We start from the raw sequence: 23,151 nt of genomic DNA on the forward strand, positions 1-23,151 counted from the left end.
AGTAGCCAGTGAAAATGTTTGTATGTATATATATATATATATATATATATATATATATATATATATATATATATATATATATATATATATATATATATATTCCCCTCTCTTTCTCTATATATCTCTCTCTCTATCTCTCTCTCTCTCTATTTCTAATTTGCCAGTGTGCTGAAGCCTCCAGTTTAATGTACCTGTTTGTGTGTGTGAGATCCATTTTATTTTTTACCATAACTTGCTGTAGTCATAACAAGGGTTTACCTCCGACCCAATATTTTCATGCGTTTTTTTGCACTATATTTAAACTAATCACATAGCAACCGGTGAGTTTAATGACTTCCATGTCTTCCATTTCTTAGATCCAGTACCGACCTTCAGTTGTGATGTCTATCTCTGTCTCTGTCTAAGTGCAATGGTCAAAGCCTGATTTATGCTGTGTAGACATCTGATCAGCCTCTGGTCACTGCGTGTGGAGCCAGCCTGGTTGTGAAGAAATGTGTCCTTTCTGGCATGACTAAGTCTTTTCTAGACCAGTGTGCATTGTGAAACTGGACGGACCACTGCATGGTGTAAGATTTGACCTAAATCATCCCAGAGGACAAAAATAGCCTCATGGGGCAGGGATGCATTTGTCAATCTGTCTATCTATCTGACGTCAAGGCTTTCATGTTTTACACCATCAGATGAATCAGTTCCATCTTAACTTTGTCTTAATGCATGTTGTAATAGCTGAACCTTTACAGTGCAATCCTCCTGAGAGATGAAACCATCTTTTGGTAGTCAGTGGAGAAACTTGAGTCTCTGTGTCCGAGTCATTCAGACAGATAGAGTAGTGGTGCAAATTTATTCAGATGTGCTGCTTTAAAGCACATACAGTAGAAAATACATACAGTAGATATAACTTTAGTTGATGAAGTCAAGTTGCATTAGCCACATTACATCAAATTTCTAATTTGAGTAAAATCAGTTAATTTAGAAGTTATGAATATTTAATTTACGTGGATTTCTTTTTCTTTTATTTTTTTGCAATGTTTGGTACAGGTAAAAGCATGGACTGCTTTAAATTACACATTCTGATATTACATTTAACAACTGGTAAACAAAACAGCAATGGTTTAAAGGATGACAATATACAGCTGAGACTAAAGTAGACATGCATAATTGCCTTTCTGTCTCTTTCTCGTAAACACATACGTACACAATCTCACAGTCACTTCAGTGATCCTCTCACTGGAACAGCAGGTGAGCATCTTCAGGTACTCCATAATTTTCTTTTTGTTCCTCAAACAGGCGGCTGAGTTCGTCCATGTAGCGCTGGTGATACACATCCAGTTCTTCTGCCGTTGGTTTCTCGTTTTTCTCTACTGGAATTGCCTTACCAACTTAGAAGAGACGGAAAGGACTATTAAAATATTTCCTTCATAAATGAATACACTACAGAGAAGTGACTTTGAAAGTATTTGTTGCTATGGATGAATGAATGGAAAGACAGACATACAGATAGATAGATAGATAGATAGATAGATAGATAGATAGATAGATAGATAGATAGATAGATAGATAGATAGATAGATAGATAGATAGATAGATAGATAGATAGATCTCTGAGGCCCAGCAATCGATTCCTCTCACGTTTGCTGATATGTGTCTGACATTGGTTGCTAAAAGCAAATACCATGTCTTTTCAGGTTTTGCAATGGTTTGGACCCGCTTACATTATGCTAAAAGTGGTAACAGATAAGACTTGTGCCTTGATACAGTACACAACATATAAACGGCCCAAAAAAGAAAGAGAGGGGATGCATCTGTTTAACCAAGCTACAAAAAGGTAATGGCACAGATTTACACTTAACCTGACCTGATAATGATGATATTTGATTAATGTTTGATTTTTCTTACCGACAGTGTTGATGGGTTTTCTGTAGGGCATTAGGCCGAAGCTATACTGGAAAATTCCTCGTGCATGGAAGAGAGGCAGAGAAATGCCCATAATGCGTTGCAGGCGCTCCTGAATATATCGCAGCCAGGTGCCTCGAGGGTTCTCCACCTGATCAAATACTTCGTTTTCCCCAAACGAATATATAGGAACCAAATCTGCACTGGAGAAGAAAAAAAAGATTAGCTATCTTTGATAAAACATATGCGTCGTTGTGAGAAAATGTGTGTGTAATAGATAATGTACCCTACAATCATTGGGCTATCACAAAATGAGCCCTATCATGCAACAGATCAAAGAACAGATTAAATGATCATTTGAATATAAATAAGACATTACTTATTACATTTTATTTTTCTTTTGTACAATATCTTAATCGAATTCTCTAGCTGGGGTAATACAGGCTTTCATAAATTCAGCAAGTTGCCCAAGCTTGCATTTCAGAGTCATTTCTGGCATTAATACAACAAGAGGCTAGCGTAGCTTTTTTTATTAACTGATCTGGAAAAAGCTGCTGCTTACCCGTGCTCTATAGCAAGCTTAATGAAGCCCTTTTTATTGGCCAGGTGAACGGTGTAGTCACCAGGATGGGCATCCAAAGCCTCAGGGGCACCGCCAACCGCAATGACCACAGCGTTCCCACCTCCCTTCTGCCGGAGCAGATAGCTGGCACTCTCCTTGTCCGATGGAACCAGGCCTAGAACACACACACGCATATTTGAATAGTAAGAACATCTAGTGTAGCAGTCTGTAATAACAGCCAAAAAAAAGCTTTACAATGCCAAAATAAAAAAATAGTAATAAAAGTACATCATGCTATTTCACATTTTTGCCTTGTGTAAACCAATATATAAAATAATATCTTGAGGCACTTTATATTTTAAAAATTGTTGTCTCTTTGTGATAAGGTTTGCCTAATGTTGATAATTACATTTTTAAAGTGGTCTATGATCAGGGCAGCTGACCTGCAGACATAATGTAGTCTCTGAAGAAGGGGGCTCTGAACCAGAGAGGCAGCATGAGAAGGTTGCTTCTCAGCCCAGGGAAGAGTTTGCTAAAACCTGTCGCCTCCGTGCAGAAATTTGTAAATGCACCAGCCACAAGAATACCATGAGGATGGAAACCAAGCACATAGTTCTTCCTGGGGTCCAGATCAGCTGTCTTCACAAGCTAGTAAAGAGACAAAGAATTGAAATAATTTAACTTGAGGATTTTAAAGTTTGATATGGTTTTCATATCTTACAAAAGGCCAGCTGTTAAGGTCAGTGATCATGTGATGTTCATGTGCAGTGCAGTGCTGGACGGGGCTCTATAACGACCTTTCATACCGATCTAGGATCTGTCATTACTTAACTTTTGACGCAAATGACTAAACTGAGAGCATCAACAGAATACTTAAACTATTTATCAGCGACACAGAACATCAACAGTCAAATCGGACTCAAACCACCAGACTGGTTTGTGTCTGAGATCAGCTGTGGTAGCTTTGGCCTGACATTAACAAATCCAGGAATTTCCAAGAACCACGATCGCAATCTCCAATCTTTTCAGAGAAAAACTAGTTTTCTAAGAAAAAGATAAACTGCACTGTGTGAAAAGCATTTTTATACATTCAGTGATCGTTTAATATCAATTCCCGCAGTCCATATCCATCGAAAGCAAGGGCACATTCTTCGGAAATGTGAAAAATGACAATTCAAACCACAGCCGTCTTCACGCAGAACGCGGTTTTGTTTTGAAAAATGCGAAATGCGGACAAGCGTTTTTAAAAGTTGAGTTTCCTTTAACTTTTTTAGAGCGCAACGGGGCAAAGTTTCATCGAACAATAGCGCGGTGTACGGACGTGTATGGTCTTGTATGTTAGATGACTGGTGTATTGTTTTATTGTAATGGACTGTCGTTTTTTTGTTAGCTGAAAGCTTAAGATGCATGTACTGTATACAGGTACTATTCCAGGATATTTTTAGCTCAACACTATTTCATGTCTCCGTTTTTATTTAGGCCTTTTTGTCACATAGCCATGCAATAATTAGGATCTTGTATTCATTGCCAAATTAGTTTTGCTTTATAGGCAAGTGAATTAACTATAGATGCCACAATCAATATAACATTTATTAGTATTTTTAGTAACTTTTTTTTTTTTACAAACAGTATGCTCTGTTTCTAACGGATACCATGACGTTTTGAATGTATTTTTCTGACTGCTAACTATGTAAAAATGTCTATAACAGAAACTAACCAGATCGAAGCTGTAGCAATGAGAAAAAAGAAGAGTAAAGATAGGTCTCGTTGCACAGCTGACATTTATGGTTTTATCAGGTTAGAAGTGTAAACGGTTGATGCCTCTAAATCCTGGTTTGATAATGCCCAAGCAATCACATGCTGTTTCACCAAAGAGTGTTATATGAGATAATATTTATCCTCATCACAACATTAAGATAGTCGCCTGCAACGACACTGCACTTGCGGAGGTAGTTATAACTCGGATAACTCACAACAGTGTCACCTTCAATATTCATGCGCTTCACCAAAGGTTTGCTTTTTCCAAGATCCCTGATCTGCTTTCAGATTAGGAGGTTGTGTAAGGATAAGAGAACATTCGCACTGGTGGTTGAAGCAAGGTTTCATCTTAATCAATTATTCACTTTGAATACAAATGCTCTGTTTAGCTACAGCAGGCCCTCTTTATTACTAATGACGCATTCAGTCATATGTTGTGCTTCCTGCGAATTCTGGGACAAACCCAGACCGTATGGTGAATTGACAAAAAGGAAATTTCATAGAAAAAATTACTATTGTGATCAAATGGTTGAGCTCATATGATTTGTGCAAATATGATTAAATAATCACTAACTTTAACGAAAAAGAAAACACAAAGCCTTTAAACTAAATCCAAATAACATCGATTCTTTAGGTTGTTTTGATAGAGATGGGTATTTTTGTCTCCCTTCAAGATCGTGGCCATGACCCTTGTATTGAACAGGGGTTTCAGCCCCCCGCAGTGTTTACAGTTACTCATTCACTCTGAACACAGTGTCTTCTGAGGCCACATGCCGTCCCGTTTGTTCAAAAGGTGAAAAGACTGTCATTATGGACAGATACATACAGATAAGACACATTAGTGTATCGAGGGTTCAATTACCAAAGCGATAACATTTTCCTGACACGCTAATCAAGTCAGTGCAGTTTTGATTTGGCACTAACTGTTGGGAAAAACAAAACCTTTCATCAACATAAGTACAAAGTATAGCGAGGTTGCTGTAGTACTTTTCAGTTTAATTGAAATTTTGCAAACACATTGCACAAAGTTTTGGGATGTTACTTTAATTTATTAAAAATTTGCATGTTACTTTATACAAAATCTGCAATACGAAATGTTACTTCACTCAACATTAACTCAGAAACATACAAAATATATTATTCAAAAGTTTGAGTTGTTTGTACAAAGATTTCTTTTCAAGAATACTTCAAAGTATTTGAAGTATAAATGTAAAAATGTAAAAGTTACCATTACTTTTGATCAATTGAATGGGTTCTTGAATAAAAGAGAAAAAAGAAATGAATAAGTAGATCTAACTGAATGAATGTATTATTTACTTCAAAGCTAAATGTGGCACAGCAATGTGTTTTGTGAGAGGTACATACATTTAAAATGTGTAATAGATTGAGATATTTAAAATATATTCCTACAAGGAACATATTTTAAGTACCACAATGATATTTATATAACAAGCAAATCAAGACTATCTATATTAAGTACTAACATGAGCTCTTTAATATTCTGCAGAAAGCTGTGGATATGCTGGGTTTTGCGCCATTTTCAGACAATGACTAGGCACTAGATGGCGGTGTTACATTGATCTCTCATTCTTTAGGCCTGCAAATCACTGTTTATCTGTTCATCTAAATGCTTCAGCCTTGTTTTTCTCCCTGGAGCAACGATGTGTTGGTTTCATTCGGTAAAAAGAACTATTATTCTGATGTTTGTTGATGCAAATGATATACAGCAAAACTAACGACAACGAAGAAAGACAGTGTTGCTACATATAATACCATTCATCAGTGTCCTTTAGATAAATAAGCTACATTTTAAACCCTAACTTTCTGAATTGAAGTTAAGGTAGTTCAGACACAGTTTAAAGGGTCAAAACAGCTAAGAGACATAGTATTACTATACTCTTCACAAGATCTGCCCACTCACCTTTATAGGGAAATAATCTCTCATGTACTCCCATAAGCGCATTCGACACAGAAAGGGCACTTTTCTACCTCCTCGTGAAGGTGTGTCCCAATCGATGTACCACCAGATGGCATAAAGCACGCAGATGAGCCAGAAACGAGTGAAGAGTAGAAAGAGGAACAGTATAATACAGATGGGGGCTGCAAAAATGGTAATAAATACGCATTACACACAAATGCAAAGACTGAAAGAACATTTACAGTCAGGATCTTTCCAACCGAAGACTTTGACCTGGAGGTTTCAAGCTATCTCGGTGCTTTGATAAAGGCCTAGTCATAGTCATAGAACGAAATACAGAATTTGCCAGAATATTTTTTCAAAATGTAGTTTTGAGCATTTACATGAGGTTATATTCTTTTCTTACCTTTTAAACTCGAGAGCTAACGGACGAATCTATATGCAGAACATCTATAAAGTTGCAATAGCTTTCTTTTACGCAAGGCTGTAATGTATTATATTGCCTTTTTAAATCACGTGAACTTTGGCTTTAAGTATATGCAGTTTAACTTAAAATGCAGTGACTATTGCATGTTTAGGAGACAGAATACAGACTGTGATTATAGATCTCATTCAAGGTCAACACTTGATGGCTTTACAAAGAGACTATAAGAAAAGCATGTGCACTTACCGAGCGCCAGGAAAGAGAAGACCCACTGCAGTACGGCAGCAGTCTGGATCCTCCTAGCCAGAGGCACATTAGCCGGAGCAAAATAAATCTTCATGTCTATACCAGAAGACAGCAAGAGTCGGCGAGTGGCCGAGAGATCAGCGCAGCGCTAGGATCTCCACTCTGAGGTCAAAGTCTGACACCATGTCTTGGCCTGCTCCCCTCCTCCTTTCATCAGCTACCTTATCTGATAAATTCACTGCAAGTGATAGGATTATAGACCAAGTGTGCTTTGATATTACACCAATGAGACTTTTGACCTAGAGACAAAGGGCTGAGCAAAATTAGGCCTTACAATATGTGCATAAAAATAAAGGATTAATGAATGAAGGAGCTGCTATGCATAATGTTTTTTGAATTATATATCTGTATGTATGTATGCATAAATGCTTGTGTGTGCGCGCACGTGTTTATTCAGATGATCTACAGTAAAATGGTTTATTTGTTTTGTGAATGGATTATGTTATTCAAATATAATTAATTGTTAATGTTATTATACATGAATATTTGGTAATGTATAAAACATGTCAAGAATGAATGAATATAAAAAATATACAATAAATTGTATATATGATATATAGTTAATAAATGCTACATTTTCTATTCTTTCTTTATTTTATTAAAACCTAAAATAAACTTTACAGTACTGATAATAATATGTTTCTTGAGCAGCATATAAAATACATAATAATCATTCACTTTTAATGTTATTGTAATTGAAACAGGAAATTATAGAATTGAAATGTTTATATTTATTTAATTTTCCACATATAATATAATCATATAAAATTATATAGAACACATTGAAACGGAATTAGACTGCTTTCACTGTTTATTAATAAAAAAACAGCCTATGTAAGCGTAAGATTTATAGCCTATATTGATAACAATTATACTATATGTATTGTCATGTATTACTTGAACAGATATTCATATTTAATAATATTTCATCCTAATTTCAGAATAATGTATTTGACAAAAAAAGCCTTGTCAACACGAATGAGCCAATTTTAAAATGGTTAATTCTGCATCTGCAGTTCATTATCAGTAAGTATGTTTGAACTCTTTTGAGCATCCCACCTGATTTGATTTCCTCTCAGGGCTCTACTTTAGTGGGCGGGGACTCGTGCTCGACTCCGCCCACTGCAGACGCTGCGTGATGATGACAGCGGCAGGTGATGCGGCTCTCGGTGGATGCTGAGCGCAGGAGGCGCGCGGGAGGGGCTGCTGTGTCTTAACACATTCTCGTATTCTAACGAGCGCGAGGGGATCAGGACGGAGCTAAACGTTCATATATTTCGCTTACAACCCCCCCAAGTACCCGTAATGCCTCTTTTACGCTGGATTTGTGTCCTGTCATCTTTGACAGCGTCGTTTTAAGGAAAAACATCGCGAATCGGACATTTTGTGTTTCCCCCGCGAGGCAGAAGAGCGCGCTTAGTTCCACAAACTGAATACGAAACAGCTTTGCGAAAAGGAAGAGATTGACATAACTCAAGGTAAGACGTTGTCAGACCATCATGGCATGGCCCTGCATCTCCAGAGCCTGCTGTATGGCTCGGTTCTGGAACCAGCTGGACAAGGCCGACATTGCGGTGCCGCTGGTTTTCACCAAGTACTCGGACGTGTCCGAGATGCAGCATCTTCACCTGCAGCAGCCCGCGCTGAAAGAGACGCAACCGCTTCACAACGACCACGACGCGGTGACCAAAGGACCCGCAGCCCATGAGGACAACATCTTGGGATCCGTGATGCGCCAGGACTTTAAACACTGGAAAGTTCGCCCGGAGCCCAGCTGCAAGCCCAAGAACGAGTACCACGGCCCCGAGGTTCCTTTTAACAACGAGACCCAGTATCAGAAGGACTTCAAACCCTGGCCAATCCCAAAGAGGGGAGATCATCCTTGGATCCCCAAACCCTCTCCGACCATCTCAGCGGGCAATGACCGCATCCCTGACAGACCCAAACACTCCTCAGAGATGATGGACAATGGGGTGGAAAAGAGCGAAATTGCTGACAAGGTGCAAGAGAAGGAGATCCTGTCCAGTGAAAGGAAAAAGAGGCAAGCCAAGAAAGTAAACGTGGTTTCTGAAAACAAAGCTGGCGTGAAGTTGGACGGGCAGAGCGTGGGGGATGCCACCACTACAGAGGGTAAAGGGAGGGCAGCTGTGGATGCTCTCAACCGGCAGATCAAAAAAGAAGTCTCCTCTGGCAGCTCCTACAGGTATGGCTGATTGATTATCAGTGAGTGATTGTACAGTAGTGCTTCTCAGCCAGGGGTCCGAGACCCCCCTTGGGACCTCGGCAAACTTCCAAAGGGGGGCCTTAAATGACTAAAAGATGACTAAAATAATTACAAATAAGACAAAACAATTCGTAAAATAAATTAAGCAACTTATTTTACTTTACCATATCAACAATGTTGTTTTATTTAGGGACCAGGATTCCCACAGAATTGGAAAGCTACACGTGGAAGCCTAATTAAAGAGTGATGGCCTTGTAAATCCTGGAATGGTCATGAAAATGATTTAAATTGTTATATATTATAACCAGAATATAATTATTTATTTTAGTATATTGAATCTGTTTCTAATATCTACAAATAAAAAAGTTTGAAAACGAAGGTCATTACAGTAGAAGTATTTTGTGGGACGTTGAATATTGTTGTCGTTGACAGTTAAAGAGTCAAAAAGTTGGAAACCGCTGCTGTAGATTCAGAGGCTTGAGCTTGGGACCAAACATCTGACCAAAGGGAAAGACCAACACTATCTCATGGCACTTTGTAACTATTTGAGGTTCATCAGATATACATTTCTTTTTACTTTTATGTTCTGGGTAGACTCGATGCTTATTTTCTTGCTAATTTTAGGACAATTCAGATCAAACAATATAGTATAATATATTTGCTTCTTACTTTTAGGGTGGAAAGACCAAGCAAAATAGCATGCCAACACTTGACACAACACGAAGACAACATGTTACAGATCTGTGCATCAGTAATTGTGTAAAACAATGATAGTAAAAAACCTAAACTGAGCAATTGTGCTAGTGATATAACACTAAATAATGTTTCTAAAAAAGCAAAAATGGTTTAAATAAGGGCTAGTTTTAGAGTTAAGGGATAGTAAAATATCATTAGACCAGTAAAAAAACTGTTACCAAATGGAAAGTGTATGTGTAAAGTGAAAAAGGCAGTATAATGGAGGTCGGCTGTGGGTTAAATCTTGCGTATTCTGCTGTGCTAACACCTACAGATGGCAGGACATGCAGGGGGCTGGAGAGCGCTGGAGCAGAAGCTGTGTTTGGAAAAGGCTTTAATTTTCTTCAGGGTTAGTTTTAGGGCAAAATGAGGCCAGCGAGTGCATTGTGGAATTCCCAGTTGTTGTAAAAGTGGCGCAAAATGTCAGGTTTGTAAAATTCAGAGAGCAGTCTTTGCAGAGCTTTCCCAGCTCTAGCATATAAAACATGGCTTTTTTCATTTGCTTTTATTTGCCTGTCTTTGTTTAAAACAGATGGAGCTGAAGTTTGTATAGTGCTGTGCTGTTCCTGGTCCCACTTGGTATTCAGTTGCCTTTCAATCACTTTTTTTTATTGCAAACAGTGAACAATAAATGTGTAAAGAAAAGTTCTGCCTCTTCTTAGAACTGGTTTCTCAATTCACAAGTCCGTCATTGTCATCGTGGAGTGTTTGTGTTTAATTGACAGGTGGAAATTGGTCCGTAATTCGCCCGCTTATCCGTGCGCTCTTGCTAATTTCTCATGTGCAGCTGAACAAGATTGAGCTTTTGATACTGTACAGTTATGATCAATTGCCTGTGGTGTTGTACATTTGCAGGTTGCTTTGGATAAATATATTACATTTAGCCTGAATTGCATTGGACTGTTGCCTTCAGACTTGCATATATTCGGCTTGTGTTATTTGTTGTGTGAGAAGTTCAATCTCAAAATGCCCCTTGGTGCATCGGGGCATATTTCATATCTCCTGTGTGGAATTTGTTTTCTTTTTAACTTGGAGATAAATACACAAGAAGACAAAACATAGTGCCATCAGTTCTGTTTGCACGACGTTGCACACATGGATTGTTATAGGACAATTCTTTAAAAGGAAAAGCTCGGGATTAGCTTGACGTAATCTCATGTTTAGTCCTGAGTTTTGCTTTGTTGCTATGTCATGCTACAAAGCAGTGACATGGCTTAAGCTTTATGACACAAGCTGATGAAACTGGATATAAAAAATGATCCTCTTACTGTAAGAAGGCTGTAAAAAGCGTTCTGTGGTGCTTTATTTTAAGCCAGAGAAATCACAGGTGTGTCTTGACAGGATGTGGTGGAGAGGAAGTTGCTTGCTTCATTTATCTCTCGCTTTCTCTCCCTATAGATCAATATGCTTTGGTCTGCAGTTTATCTCTATTTTTTCTGCGAAACATCTTGGAATACCTGATTGATTTTTGCAATTGAAGTGTTTCGCATTTATTTTATATATATATTAATTATTTTAGGACTGTGTGTATTATCGTTACATTGCTGAATTTTCTAATATTTGATTAAACTTCAAAGAACAGAAGTGTTAAGAAAACTGTTAAATGACGAAAGGAAAAACGTAAAGTAAATAAGAATAAGAAAAATGCGAAAGCACTAAAAATTACTAAAACTAAAATTAAAATGAAAATATAAAATAAATATAAACATTATTTTATGCCCTTCTTTCCTTTTCTTGTTTAGTGCAGTACTTGAAGGCACTGTACCCATTCAAAGACTGCAATCGATAAGTATAACAGAGGAGGCAGCAAAGAGAGAGAGAGAGAAATAAGAGAGAGTTTTGCCTTACAGGGCAGTATTACAGGGCTAATCTCATTGGGATTCACTTGCAGTCCAAAGTGAATGTCAGAAGGAATATGCCATGCTGGAGGTACAGCAGCAGGATGATGCCACAGGGAGCAGGAAACCTATTGATCTGACAGCAAGGCTGTAACTAGAATAAAAATTACATTAAGTAATCAACTAAGCAATTGCACATCTAATTATTTGCAGTGCTGGCGGATTAATAAAATGAATCAATTTTACAGTATTCATTCATTTAAATACACTGTCTATTTTTGGTGGGGCTGTGTTGTCATCTTGCAGGTCTAGACTGCATCAAAATAATCAGGATGTTGTTTTTGGATCCAAGTGAAAAGCAAAACAGCTTTACATGTTTCTGTTAAACACCACGTTACTCCAGTGTGCCAAGTCTACCCATGATGCACTGCTCTGGCTCCCCAACACACAATTCTCTAGTGCCAGCATATCACCATAGTGACAAGGCTGTTCACAAAAGCTCGAAGCCTGGGGAGAGGAAGAGGTATCAACCTCACTGTATGCTTAAATCTACAGATGACTTTTGGTGGCAGCAGTTAATTAAACGTGTGAGCTCATTTAAATAAATACTGTTCTTTCCCATTGCGTTCATTTTGTCAGATTAGAAAATTTGGTGTAAAGTAGCGTTGTAGAAGTTGCAGCGCTGATGCCGTTTATCAAATGAATGATTTGACAGCTGGTACCAAGCACTCATTTACAATAAGCACACTAAGCTCATTGTTGGAAGTCCTATTGTATGTGTGTAACAGCCTTCACTCTCTGCCTTTATGTTTCATTCTCTGTCTTTTTATATGTGTGTGTGTGTTGCTGTATACATTCTGCCTCCTCCCCCTTCTTCTTTTATGTTTGTCCTGTGAGTATTTGGTGCCTGTGGCCTAGACTTCTTTGAGCTGCTTTTGTGCTGCCGTTTCAAGCTTTCTGACTGGACTTCATTTGTCTTATGTAACAACTTTCACTTCTTTCTTTCTGCTCGCCTGTGCTCTCATCAGGGAGAGAAGGGAGGCCTCCCTTTAAATCAGAACACCGGCAGTACTGTCAGATTCACGTTGCCCTAAAACAATTTGTCAGGAATACATGATGTTTGTAAAGGGTCTTTAAATGATCTTTACTTACTTTACTCTTTGCCCAAAATTAAAATTTAAATTACGTACCCCCATGTCGTTTCAAATCTGTAAAACCTCTGATATTTTGGATGAAAACCAGGAGGCTTTTGACAGTCCCGTTGACTGCCAAGTAAATAACACTGTCAAGGTCCAGAAAAGTTTGAAAGACATAGTCCATCTGCCATCAGTGGGTCAACCGTAATGTTATGAAGCTACAAGAATACTTTTCTGTGAATACACTTCATAATATTATAGTTGTCACATGGACTATTTAAACATTTTTACTACCTTTCTGAACCTTGGACTGGCTATGCAGGATGATGAAACTCATTAAAAATGTCTTAATATGAATATAAACAAAGGTCAAGACAGTGAGTTCTTAATGACAGAATTAACTTTTTAAGGGGAACTATCCCTTTAAATTCAATTTGTAAATATATTAAAAGTTGTCACATTAATTCAATGTAATAATATTAAATATTGTTATACAGATTTTCTTGAGTTTGGGCCTCTAACAGCAAAACTGATTCAAAAAAGGCATGTGAAAAGCAAATCATCGTTTTTATTTGACATTTTTATAACCTGAGAATCTGGGAGGGAATTATTTCTGTTGTTGATAGAGCTTCACTTGTATTCAATCTGACATCTGCCTTGGCATGAGATACGGGGCATGATTTTTACATCCCCTGTTTTTTCTCTGAGGATGTTAATGTTCCCCCACATGCTGTCCCATGACTTTTTTCATCAGCTTGTTGGTCACATAATAATAGGCCCTTTTTGTCTAGATTCCTTCCTCATTCTGAGTGTACAGGAGTTTGATCTGGTAATGTCCTCTAATCTCGTGTTATCCCCAGTAGAACAGTGTGTGATATCAAATGTTCTCAGATATTTCTCAGGCCTTATTGTAATATGTCAGGACGGTTTATTCTGTAGAGATGTATTAATTTTTCTTCTTACCCACATTAACTAAAGCAACTAATTGATCTTATAGGATGATAGTGGTTCACTTTGCGTGGCCTTTCTCTTCTGTGCTGAAGAAGTGAGAGAGTTCTGTCTATATGTGTCTATATGTGTGCATGTGTTAGATGCACTGCGGATAAGTTGCATGTTGGGTAATCTGCAATGCACACACCCGTGAAGTATATACCATTTGTCTGTGTCAACTCAGTGAATAAAGACTCATTACTCATCTTAAAGGAGGAAACACTGCCTCAGGAAAAAACTGATGCAGATGGGGGGAGTCTCTGCATTATGGAGGGTGTAAATCAGTCTACATCTACAATGCAGTGTCTATATATAGCAACACCCAAGCGAAATTCAATATGTGTCGGTGGAATCAGCCACTACACTACTTTTTCCAATCATTTTGGTGTTATTTGTCTCTTAATGTCAGGACTGAGTACAAAGCCTACACAGATGTGAAACCTGTGAAGCTCATCAGGGCCAAGTCTCAGTATCAGCCTCCCGATGAGAAGACTGATCTGGAGACCAGCTACAGCGCCACCTACAGGGCCTACCAGGCCACTCAGCAGCCAGATGACAACAAGGCCCTGGAGAGGAGGAGGATACGCACACTGTACCATGAACCCTACAGAGAGAGCAGTAAGGTAGGAAGCTCTGCGATTAGCGGTTGGGTCTTTTAATGATAATGACCTTAATTCTCACTGAATTTTTGGTTACATTCTTGTGTGTAAGTGTATTTTTGCAGAAGGCTGGAAATCAATTACTGGGTCCAATAAGTTGATGTCAGCAATTTATGTGCTCAGTGGCTGGAAAATAACCGAACAACAATTTTTTTTTCTCAGCGCTACTTTTTCAGAGTTGTTTGGCATAACTTTGGCCTCAAGCTTTGAGTGTCTTAGTGAATCAGCATCAGCTCTTTGTTTTATTATTTTGAGCTGACTAGCTTTACATTATCTTCATAGCCACTCAGACTATAGCCAATTATTATTTTTGCTATCAGTGCTTGTTTGGAGATCAGTACACTATGTGACTTTATGAACTAGTTTTGAACATGAATTTAATAATGTGAGATTTCATTTTTCTTTTACTTATTTAAATTGTAAATGCATGTTGTTGTTTTTTGTGATAATATATCCATGCATATGTTTCTTTTCTAACCACACAGAAAATGACTTTCACAAATTTTGATAAATCTTAAATTTGAAACTGTTTTTTTTGTTTGTTTTTTTTTACTGGATGAATTTTTTCACTTTCTTTTTTCCACTTAAATATGAAAATATGAACAGCCACTTCTGTTCCATCCTATTCCATTTGTCAGTATGTTTTTCCTTTAAACAATTTGATGTTCAAAATTTAAATGTATTAACGTCTGCTGCCCCTAAAATATATTTTTGCAGTTATACCCAGGGCAAAATGAGTGGGAAAATATTGTATTAAGAATAACCTATAATATCATTTGTCCAACATGTCTGTCTTATTCAAATCCCATCACATACATTTTACAATGTGTATCAAAAAATGTCTTATCATTTGGTACCAAATTTTCGATACCTAAGGATTTCATTTTCCACTGGCATATGCTTTTACTCAAAACTTAATTTAAAACTACCATTACGATCTAAAATGTGATTTAGCCATATTATTTTGTGCAGTGGATCAGAAGTTGTGTTCTCAAAACATTTTTTAAGATAATGTGCATTGTAATGGATTTCGTAAAAATTGGTATTGAAAAAAATAGTGTTAAGGATCCGGTATCAAAGTCAAAGTATTGGTATTGGTTTCAATATGGAACATTTTCGAACAATACCCAGCCCTAGATCAATTCAGTTCAGGTTTATATGTATAGAGCTTTTCAGAATACAAATTGTTGCAAAGCAGCTTTACAGAATATTTTATGTTTCTATTTTTATTTTCTACATTATATGTAGTAGTAGCTTATCAGTAGTGACTATGTCAGTGTTGACTACCCAGCCCTATTCACATAATGCTACTAAAATACAATTTTATGTATTAAACAGGTGGAGAAAACCAGTCTTCCTCGCTCCAAACCCAAAAAGAGCACATCCACCACACCTGGCAAATCTCTGAAGAAGTCCAAGGAGAAGCAGGCAATGTCGGTTCGTGGTTCGAAGAAGAAGAGCTCCGAGAACCAGCCGGAGGGCAGAGCGGCGCAGGGCGACAAGGAGAAAAGTAAAGAGATCAACAACAAACTGGCTGAGGCGAAAGAGTAAAAACCATTGCACTTCTTCTCTCATTTAATCTCTTCCTGAAAGGGTGAAAGCAGAACGAAGGCTGCAAAATGATTTAATAAGAGGTTCTCATTCCTTTAATGTTCTGTCCATCACTGCCCCTTCCCTCTCTCTCTCTCTCTCTCTCTCTCTCTTTCTATCTGATGCACCTCTCGTTTTATTCCACACTTTATATTTCCAATACCTCTCTTTCTTTCTTTCTTTCTTTCTTTCTTTCTTTCTTTCTTCCTCTCACTCTCTCTTTTTCTCTAAGAGGTCAGTGGGCTGATTTGAGTTTTTTCAGGGTTGGATTTGATGTTTTTCTCCTCTTTTGACTCACAATCTCACTCAGTGATATCAAAGCGTTTGCATTTACTATAGCTCCACCCACTCTCCTCATCTCCCGACGAGGTTTCCATGGCAACCACTCTACTGGTTGGCCAGTGGATGCTCTTATCTTGCATGGAGCCACTGGCTCTGTACCATCAGATGCACAGACTGGTGGGTTTCATTTATCAAGGGTTTTCAATGAAGCCAATTTATATCCAATATATGCTTTTGAAAACATGTTTATGTAAATTAGGCAATGCATAGAAACCACAAAGCCCAATGTCTCAGTCAAAAATCTTTGATAAATGTGCATCTTTGGATTTAAAACGATATAAATCTGCTTGCTTTGCCTGTTTTACGTTGTCGTTTTATTGAGCGAACACCCCAAGCTCCTAAGTGATATGTTATGATCTCAGATCACTTTGGTGCTTTGATGATTTGAATTGTCCTGTTTGTTTTCTTGAGAACCATTCCATGTTATGAAAATGTTTTTGAATCATTACAGGAATAGGATATGTCCTAATAGAACATCAGTATCCCCAAAAACATCTGTCAAGGTCATCCAAAAATAAGGCCTTGTTTTGGCCCACTTTATTGCTTACACAACCGACTGGATTAGTACTGTAACATGATATTGCATTATGGGATGTACTGTAAATTTGTCGTGGGATAGAATAGCATTTAAATGTTCACTGTGATTTTATGTACAAACCGGTAGAAATGTAATTTATTATAAACTAAAATATGTTTATGCATTGTTTACTTTTGAGAACTTCTGTTCCATCTTGCGCCATAAAATATGTAAGGATCACAGCATTTAACATTTTCCACTCTGCGGCCCAATTTTTTTGTTTTTCTCTCACATGCACACTTCCCATCCCCCCTGAGGGAGCCCCCGAGGTAGACAGATGGGGGATCCCAAAAGTAGAGGGAACTCAAAGGTCAATAGATTAGCGAGCTTTAAAAATCAAAGACTGTCTTCATGTGAATGCAGATTCAGCTTATTAATTATTAATGACGTTTCCCAGAGCGTCTCCTGCTTTGTTTTGCTCCTGCATCCCCCCTGTTGTTCAATGACTGACATGACCTGTATTCTTGACTAATTGTTCTGTTTGTTATCATGTGTCCCTTGATGTAATGGTAAGTCGAATGCAGTCTGTTCGGAATGCTGTTCGTTTACTCGCGACTGCATGATCACGTCATTTTTGTTTGTTTTGTTGGCCCCAAAAAGGCCACTTCCCAAGTAAGAGGAAATTTCATGTGACATTTACTTGGTAACAAAATTGTCATACAAGCCCTAATCACAATCTCTGAGTCAAGTCACCTTAGAGGTTGTGAGCCTATAATACAAACGTAAACCTAACTTAAAGGGAAAGTAATATCCGGCATCATTTACTCACCCAGATGGTGTTCCAAACTTGGACAAAACTCATTATAGATATAGAAATCAGGGAATGTTTGGAAAGACTTAAGGGTGAGTAAATGGTAGAATTTTGGATGGACTATCCCTTTTAAGTTGAACGCTGATACACTCACACAGATGATTTTGTGTTGGCAGTGAAATCTTTTTAGATATAATCTGATCAGACTTTATGTAACAGCACATAATCATGGCTTTGCATGTGACATGACAGTCACAGATTTATAAGTTTGTGATGGGAGAACAAAGATGTCGGTAGCTCATAGGAATTAATGGCATTCATTTTAGTATCTAAATGTTTTCATTTGCTGGCATCATGAAAGTGCATTGTGTAAGATCATGCTTTGCATTGTTTTGTTTTTTATCATGTACCTCCCCTCGGCAAATCCTCTCTCTGTCTCTAGCCTCATCCCTTGAGGCCTTCTCCATTTTCAGTATGTCAAGTATGTGATCTCATTGTTCTGTTTGACCAATCAGTGCACAATAATTCTGTAATCTGTTGCCAGATTGAAGAAATTTCACGCGATCATATCCCCTTTTCATAATCAGAAATAAGTGGTAACAAACAACTATGATGTAATGCTAGTGATTAAAACATTCTGGGTCGAACAAAATTAAATGAATAAAATTGCATTTATGAGGTGAGCGAAATGAAACATTCATTCGCAAAATGCAGTTTGACTGCTTGTAATTAAAGTTACTTCAGATTGGCAAAATAATAGAATAGAAATAATATAATTTTTTTGTCAACAGCATAGTCCATTCTATCCATCACAGCCTCATATTCAATTCCTGCAGAAATTAAATATTGCTGGATTCAGAATAGTATAATACTCTCATGCTATTTTATAATACTAAATATACAGTATTTCTATAGAACAGCAATAGTAAGAGAATAGTATGCTAACCATGTTCAGCCGTAATCTTTTTATCTTTTAGCTATTATCACTATTAGCAGTCTAGAACTAGAAAGCACAGATTTTTCTTCATGAACGCATAGCCATTCTGCCACGTCTTTACCACTGATACACCACACAATTTAAAATGCCGTTTAGATGTAATACAACTGCATTTGGCGTTATTTATGAAAATATATAACGCATTACAAAGCATTATGAATACCTTGAATGTATTTTATGCAGACTTCATATCCAAAGAATACTCTGCAATTCTGTTGGACATCCAGAATGTTGAATTTGTAAAGCATGAAAGTATCTGTTTCTTCAGTCTGGCTGTAGAATACAGTCATGTGGAGCTCTGAAGCTGACTGCGCCACAGGGTGAGGGCCTTTTCTTGTATTTTGCAGCCTTTGGTGACTCAATTACTGTTAATATAATGTGGGAATTAGGGGAAGGCATTGTGGGGAGACAGAGGAGGAGCAGCTATAGCGGGGTTGTACATGTCAGTGAGTGTGTGTGTGCGTGCGCGTGTGTGTGTGCTTAGCACAGGTGCTATCTATAGTCCATGCATACTGAAAAAGGAGAGAGAAAAACTGTTATGTGAAAGGGCCTCAGATTTAACTGTGATAATGTGAATTGTGATTTCTCTCTTGCTTGCTTATATTTATTGAAATTAATAAATGCAAACGCAGAAACAGAGGTGTCGTGGTTCATTTTGTTTGAGATGTGGGAGGGTCTGGGGACTCAATGGTAGGTGCATCTGTATCGTTTCTCCCCCTGTCCTTCTGTCTGTCTCTCTCGTCGCAGTCATAGACGTCGAATCCACATGGAAGAGAACTATTCCGATGTTTTGATCTTACGTTTGGTTTTTTGCGATTCTCATATTTTGTGTATGAAAGGGCTCTGGAATAGGTTCTGGCATCTTTTAGGTTGTGCATATTGCTGCCAGCTGAGAGTTGAGAAATATATGTTTGCATCTGAGTGAATCTGATATATTGCGGCTTTCAGCGTCTCATATGTGCAAAGTGATATAAAGATGCGAAACATCCTATTCCAGGACCAAATATCAGAATTAATTCCTTCTGAATAGAAAGATCAATGTGTCAGTCACTGTGAGTCTATAATGATTGGCTGTAATGATGTGATTTATTGATTGATTGATTGAAATTTGATTGATTTACGTAATGATTTGTGCTTTGGGAGTTAAATAAGTAGTTAACCCTTAAACGAAATTTGTTATCGTTTACTCACCTTTGTATCATTCCAAACTTGTATGACTTTATTTCTTTATGGATGCTTGGATGGAAAAAAGCGTACTTTCGCAATAACGCATATCAGTTTGGAACGACATGCGGCTGAGTAAATGATGGCAAAATCTTCATTTTCGGGTGAACTGGCCCTTTAATTCCTTTAATGTTCAGCTAACGAGTGATCTTGTCGTTCGTTTGAAGGGTTATGCTAAAACAGTACCACTACATTCAGCTCTGTCAGCCCATCCGTGATATTGGTTGGGTGCAGACACTAAAGCAACACCTGTGGCGCTGTGCGATGCCCGACCCAAGGTAATTGTCGCCTGAGATTAGTTACGCTTCTTCCGTCTTCATCCGTACTTAAGCAGCACAATTATTACTCACTGAGAGAAAGTGTAGTGTTGCTAGTGCTTCGTACTTTCTAGAGTTTCCATTGAGACACCATAAATGTTCCTCATCTTTTGATTTGCTCCCATGCGTATTCTCTTCCATATGGAAAGTGTTGGGCCAAAGGAGGTTGAATAGGAGTTTGACTGCTCATGTATGTTGTTTTCCTGTTGTTAATGTTGTTTTTGGAAGACGCTGTAGCACTTAATTTGTCAGAGTGTTTTTTTTTATACGTGCATGTTTCGTTTCAGTGTTGACTACCATCACATATAAGCTTGTTACTGTTTTAGTAAAATAGGTCAAGGTACGGTATCCTTTCTTAATGTATTCATCTAAGGCATTGCTCCCTATAGAGGAGTTCTTTTTTTTGTGGTACTTGTAATTTGAGGTACCATCCATCTCTTCTCCCTACTGAAAGAACAATCTATCTACAGTGAACTTTAAATGCCACTCATAGATTAATTTCTTCCTTTTTTCAGGAGATTAATGAAACTGAACTTGGTAAAATTTGAATCTTTAGTTTTATAGAACGGCACATTGCATTCTCGTTCAGTGGTGTCTTTTCATGCTGGTTTTATTCCTGGACTTTTCCTTTGAACAACCTGAGATCACATTTATAATTCAGCTGTTTTTTATATATCAGGGTCTAAATGTCTGAGACCACACAAGAGTTTACATTTTCAGTTTCACCATTTTGCTTTTTTAGAGGTACCTGAAATACAGTAGTTTAATACAATATTTAACTAAAAGGAAATAATATACTTTTATTTATTTATTCATTCACCCTTCTTTCCAACATAAACAAAGATCATGGGGGTCAATAATTAATAACATTATTTTCAACTAAGCCTTCAAATGCGTTTCACGTCCACATTGATCAGAATTAAGCACTAAAAGGTGATCTTACGGTTGAAAAGCTGTACGCCTATCGTCTATGTGGTCTGTATCTTCCAGCGGAAGGATTTCGCTTAAGGAATTTGTTTAGTCCAAACTAACTTTTTAATGAACATTTGCATCCTTACTCATGTAAAAGTGTAGTAACCGTTTGAATACAGTCGCAGCTAAATAGTTCAACGCGTACCGCGCCTCGTTCCTAATAACGTCATATTTCCCGTGTTTTTTTGACGGTAGCGAAAAGGCTCTCGCCGCGAGTATTTTGCGCACGTTAATGTAGCATATTTATCACCTGAATACTTATTCAAGCATTTCCTGACGTAAGTCATCACTTACAGTGGTCTTGCTATGAATAGATTTTCTATAAATAGAAATGCTGATTAAAATGTGGTCTCAGAATGCTCAAAGCCTCGTTTCTTCTAGTGCGCACTGCTATCTATCGGATGAAACACCTCATGTTGTGTCTCTGTCTCTCTCTCTCTTTCTCTCTCTCCCTCTGTCGCCCTTCTGCTCATCCTTTGGCAATAACACTGTGCTGCTCCTTAGAGAATCTGAGTCTGGCCTCGGACGAGTCAGCGATTATTATTCCGCGGGTACCTCTGGAAGAGAACCACTGGTGGAACGACCAGAACCACGTCGGGGAGTAGTCCGGTTCGCTCCGGATGTCAAGTACTGAGACAAAAGCACACGAGGACGGGGAAGGCAGCTATAGACAGAACGATGAAGTAACGAGTATTTTAGAAAATATTTTTGCAGATAGAAAGAGAGATGTGTTCAATTAAAGTACTGTATGTATATAGGCTATTGTATGTCATAGAATTAAGATGAAACTACGAGCTTCCCAGTGAGAAAAACATGAACAAAAAGTATGTGCGCTCACAGACTGTTTGCAACAACTGAAATGGTGCTATATATGTATTTTCTGTTTCATGCTATTCTCGAAACATACAACGGTGTTGCCATGATGATCATTTAGAGTAGAAAATATGTCATTAAGTGCTTCATTAAAGTATAACATACTGTTCAAAAGTCTAATAAATGTGAACAAATTAGTGTTTATCTGGTGGTTTTTGTGCCTTCTTTGCAATATTTATTAAGAAATCTGTCCCTTATACAGTTTTTGTTTTTATAAACATTTATATTCAAATAAAATGTATTATATACAGCCTTTGGGACAACTAGCCCTGGTCTCCCTAAAACAGTATACTATTTGAGTTTTATAGTTTTTAAAATATATTAGATTTAGACTTTCAGTGTAGCTGTAGATACAAGTTTTCAACTAACATAAGGCACATTAGCAAAAGGATATTACTCCATATTACTCCATATTACTTTTTGTGGGGGGTTTCACAGAGGGGATATTACACAGAGACGAGGAGAACGTGAGAGGCCAGGACATGGTAGATGATGATCACCAGCTAACCAGAACCAAGCTAACTAATCTTAGCTCGTCTTTTCTACAGGGATAACATTGAAGAACACTTTATTATGGAGAGTCTTGAAATTCTAGATGATATAAAGACGCAAAGGGATGCTGATTAGATAGAACTGAACAAGACCTTTTATTTAAATGACAACATAATGCTTCAGCTGCATCCTTATAATTGCATTTACGGGAATAAATTAAATTAACTTTGTGCCCTTCCTTTCAACAGGCCATTGCCCTCTCTAATAAGCATCAATGACATCATTCATTTATATATATATATATATATATATATATATATATATATATATATATATATATATATATATATATATATATATACACACATACATACATATATTAAAAGCACTATAATGTTTATTATATCAATCCAAGCAAGCTTGTTTGTCTGATGCTATTGTTTAATATGCACCCATGACTGTAGATTAATAGCTTGAAGGGTTCTGTCAGTAATTAACAGAAGCAGAGGGAAACAGTAATTAAGATAACAGTGATATTTTTGTACATTTCAAATCTGTTGATCCTGAAGTGTG

General features: G+C 37.5%; 2 protein-coding genes across 5 annotated transcripts; one reads left to right on the forward strand and one right to left on the reverse strand.

The window, feature by feature from the left end:
* Positions 1-822: 822 nt before the first annotated feature.
* mogat2 (monoacylglycerol O-acyltransferase 2) lies at positions 823-7,019 on the reverse strand. Its single transcript, XM_043249974.1, has 6 exons — positions 6,802-7,019; positions 6,135-6,313; positions 2,899-3,103; positions 2,456-2,630; positions 1,897-2,096; positions 823-1,379 (listed from the first exon to the last, which is right to left on the reverse strand). Exons 1-6 carry the CDS (start codon positions 6,893-6,895, stop codon positions 1,225-1,227), a joined length of 1,008 nt encoding a protein of 335 aa, XP_043105909.1. The 5' UTR covers positions 6,896-7,019; the 3' UTR covers positions 823-1,224.
* Positions 7,020-8,017: 998 nt separating this feature from the next.
* On the forward strand, positions 8,018-22,230 carry map6a (microtubule-associated protein 6a). Of its 4 annotated transcripts, XM_043251053.1 has the most exons (5): positions 8,018-9,064; positions 14,194-14,407; positions 15,782-15,990; positions 20,092-20,202; positions 21,718-22,230. In XM_043251053.1, the coding sequence occupies exons 1-5, from the start codon at positions 8,361-8,363 to the stop codon at positions 21,845-21,847; spliced, it is 1,368 nt and encodes a 455-aa protein (XP_043106988.1). In that variant the 5' UTR covers positions 8,018-8,360; the 3' UTR covers positions 21,848-22,230. The 4 variants fall into 4 exon arrangements, with proteins under 4 accessions (XP_043106988.1, XP_043106989.1, XP_043106990.1 ...); XM_043251054.1 differs by lacking the exon at positions 20,092-20,202 and having other exon boundaries at positions 8,019-9,064; XM_043251055.1 differs by lacking the exon at positions 20,092-20,202 and having other exon boundaries at positions 8,020-9,064; positions 15,782-15,953.
* The last annotated feature ends 921 nt before the right edge of the window (positions 22,231-23,151 follow it).

This window comes from Puntigrus tetrazona, chromosome 10, assembly GCF_018831695.1.
Source record: "Puntigrus tetrazona isolate hp1 chromosome 10, ASM1883169v1, whole genome shotgun sequence".
NCBI lineage: Eukaryota > Metazoa > Chordata > Actinopteri > Cypriniformes > Cyprinidae > Puntigrus > Puntigrus tetrazona.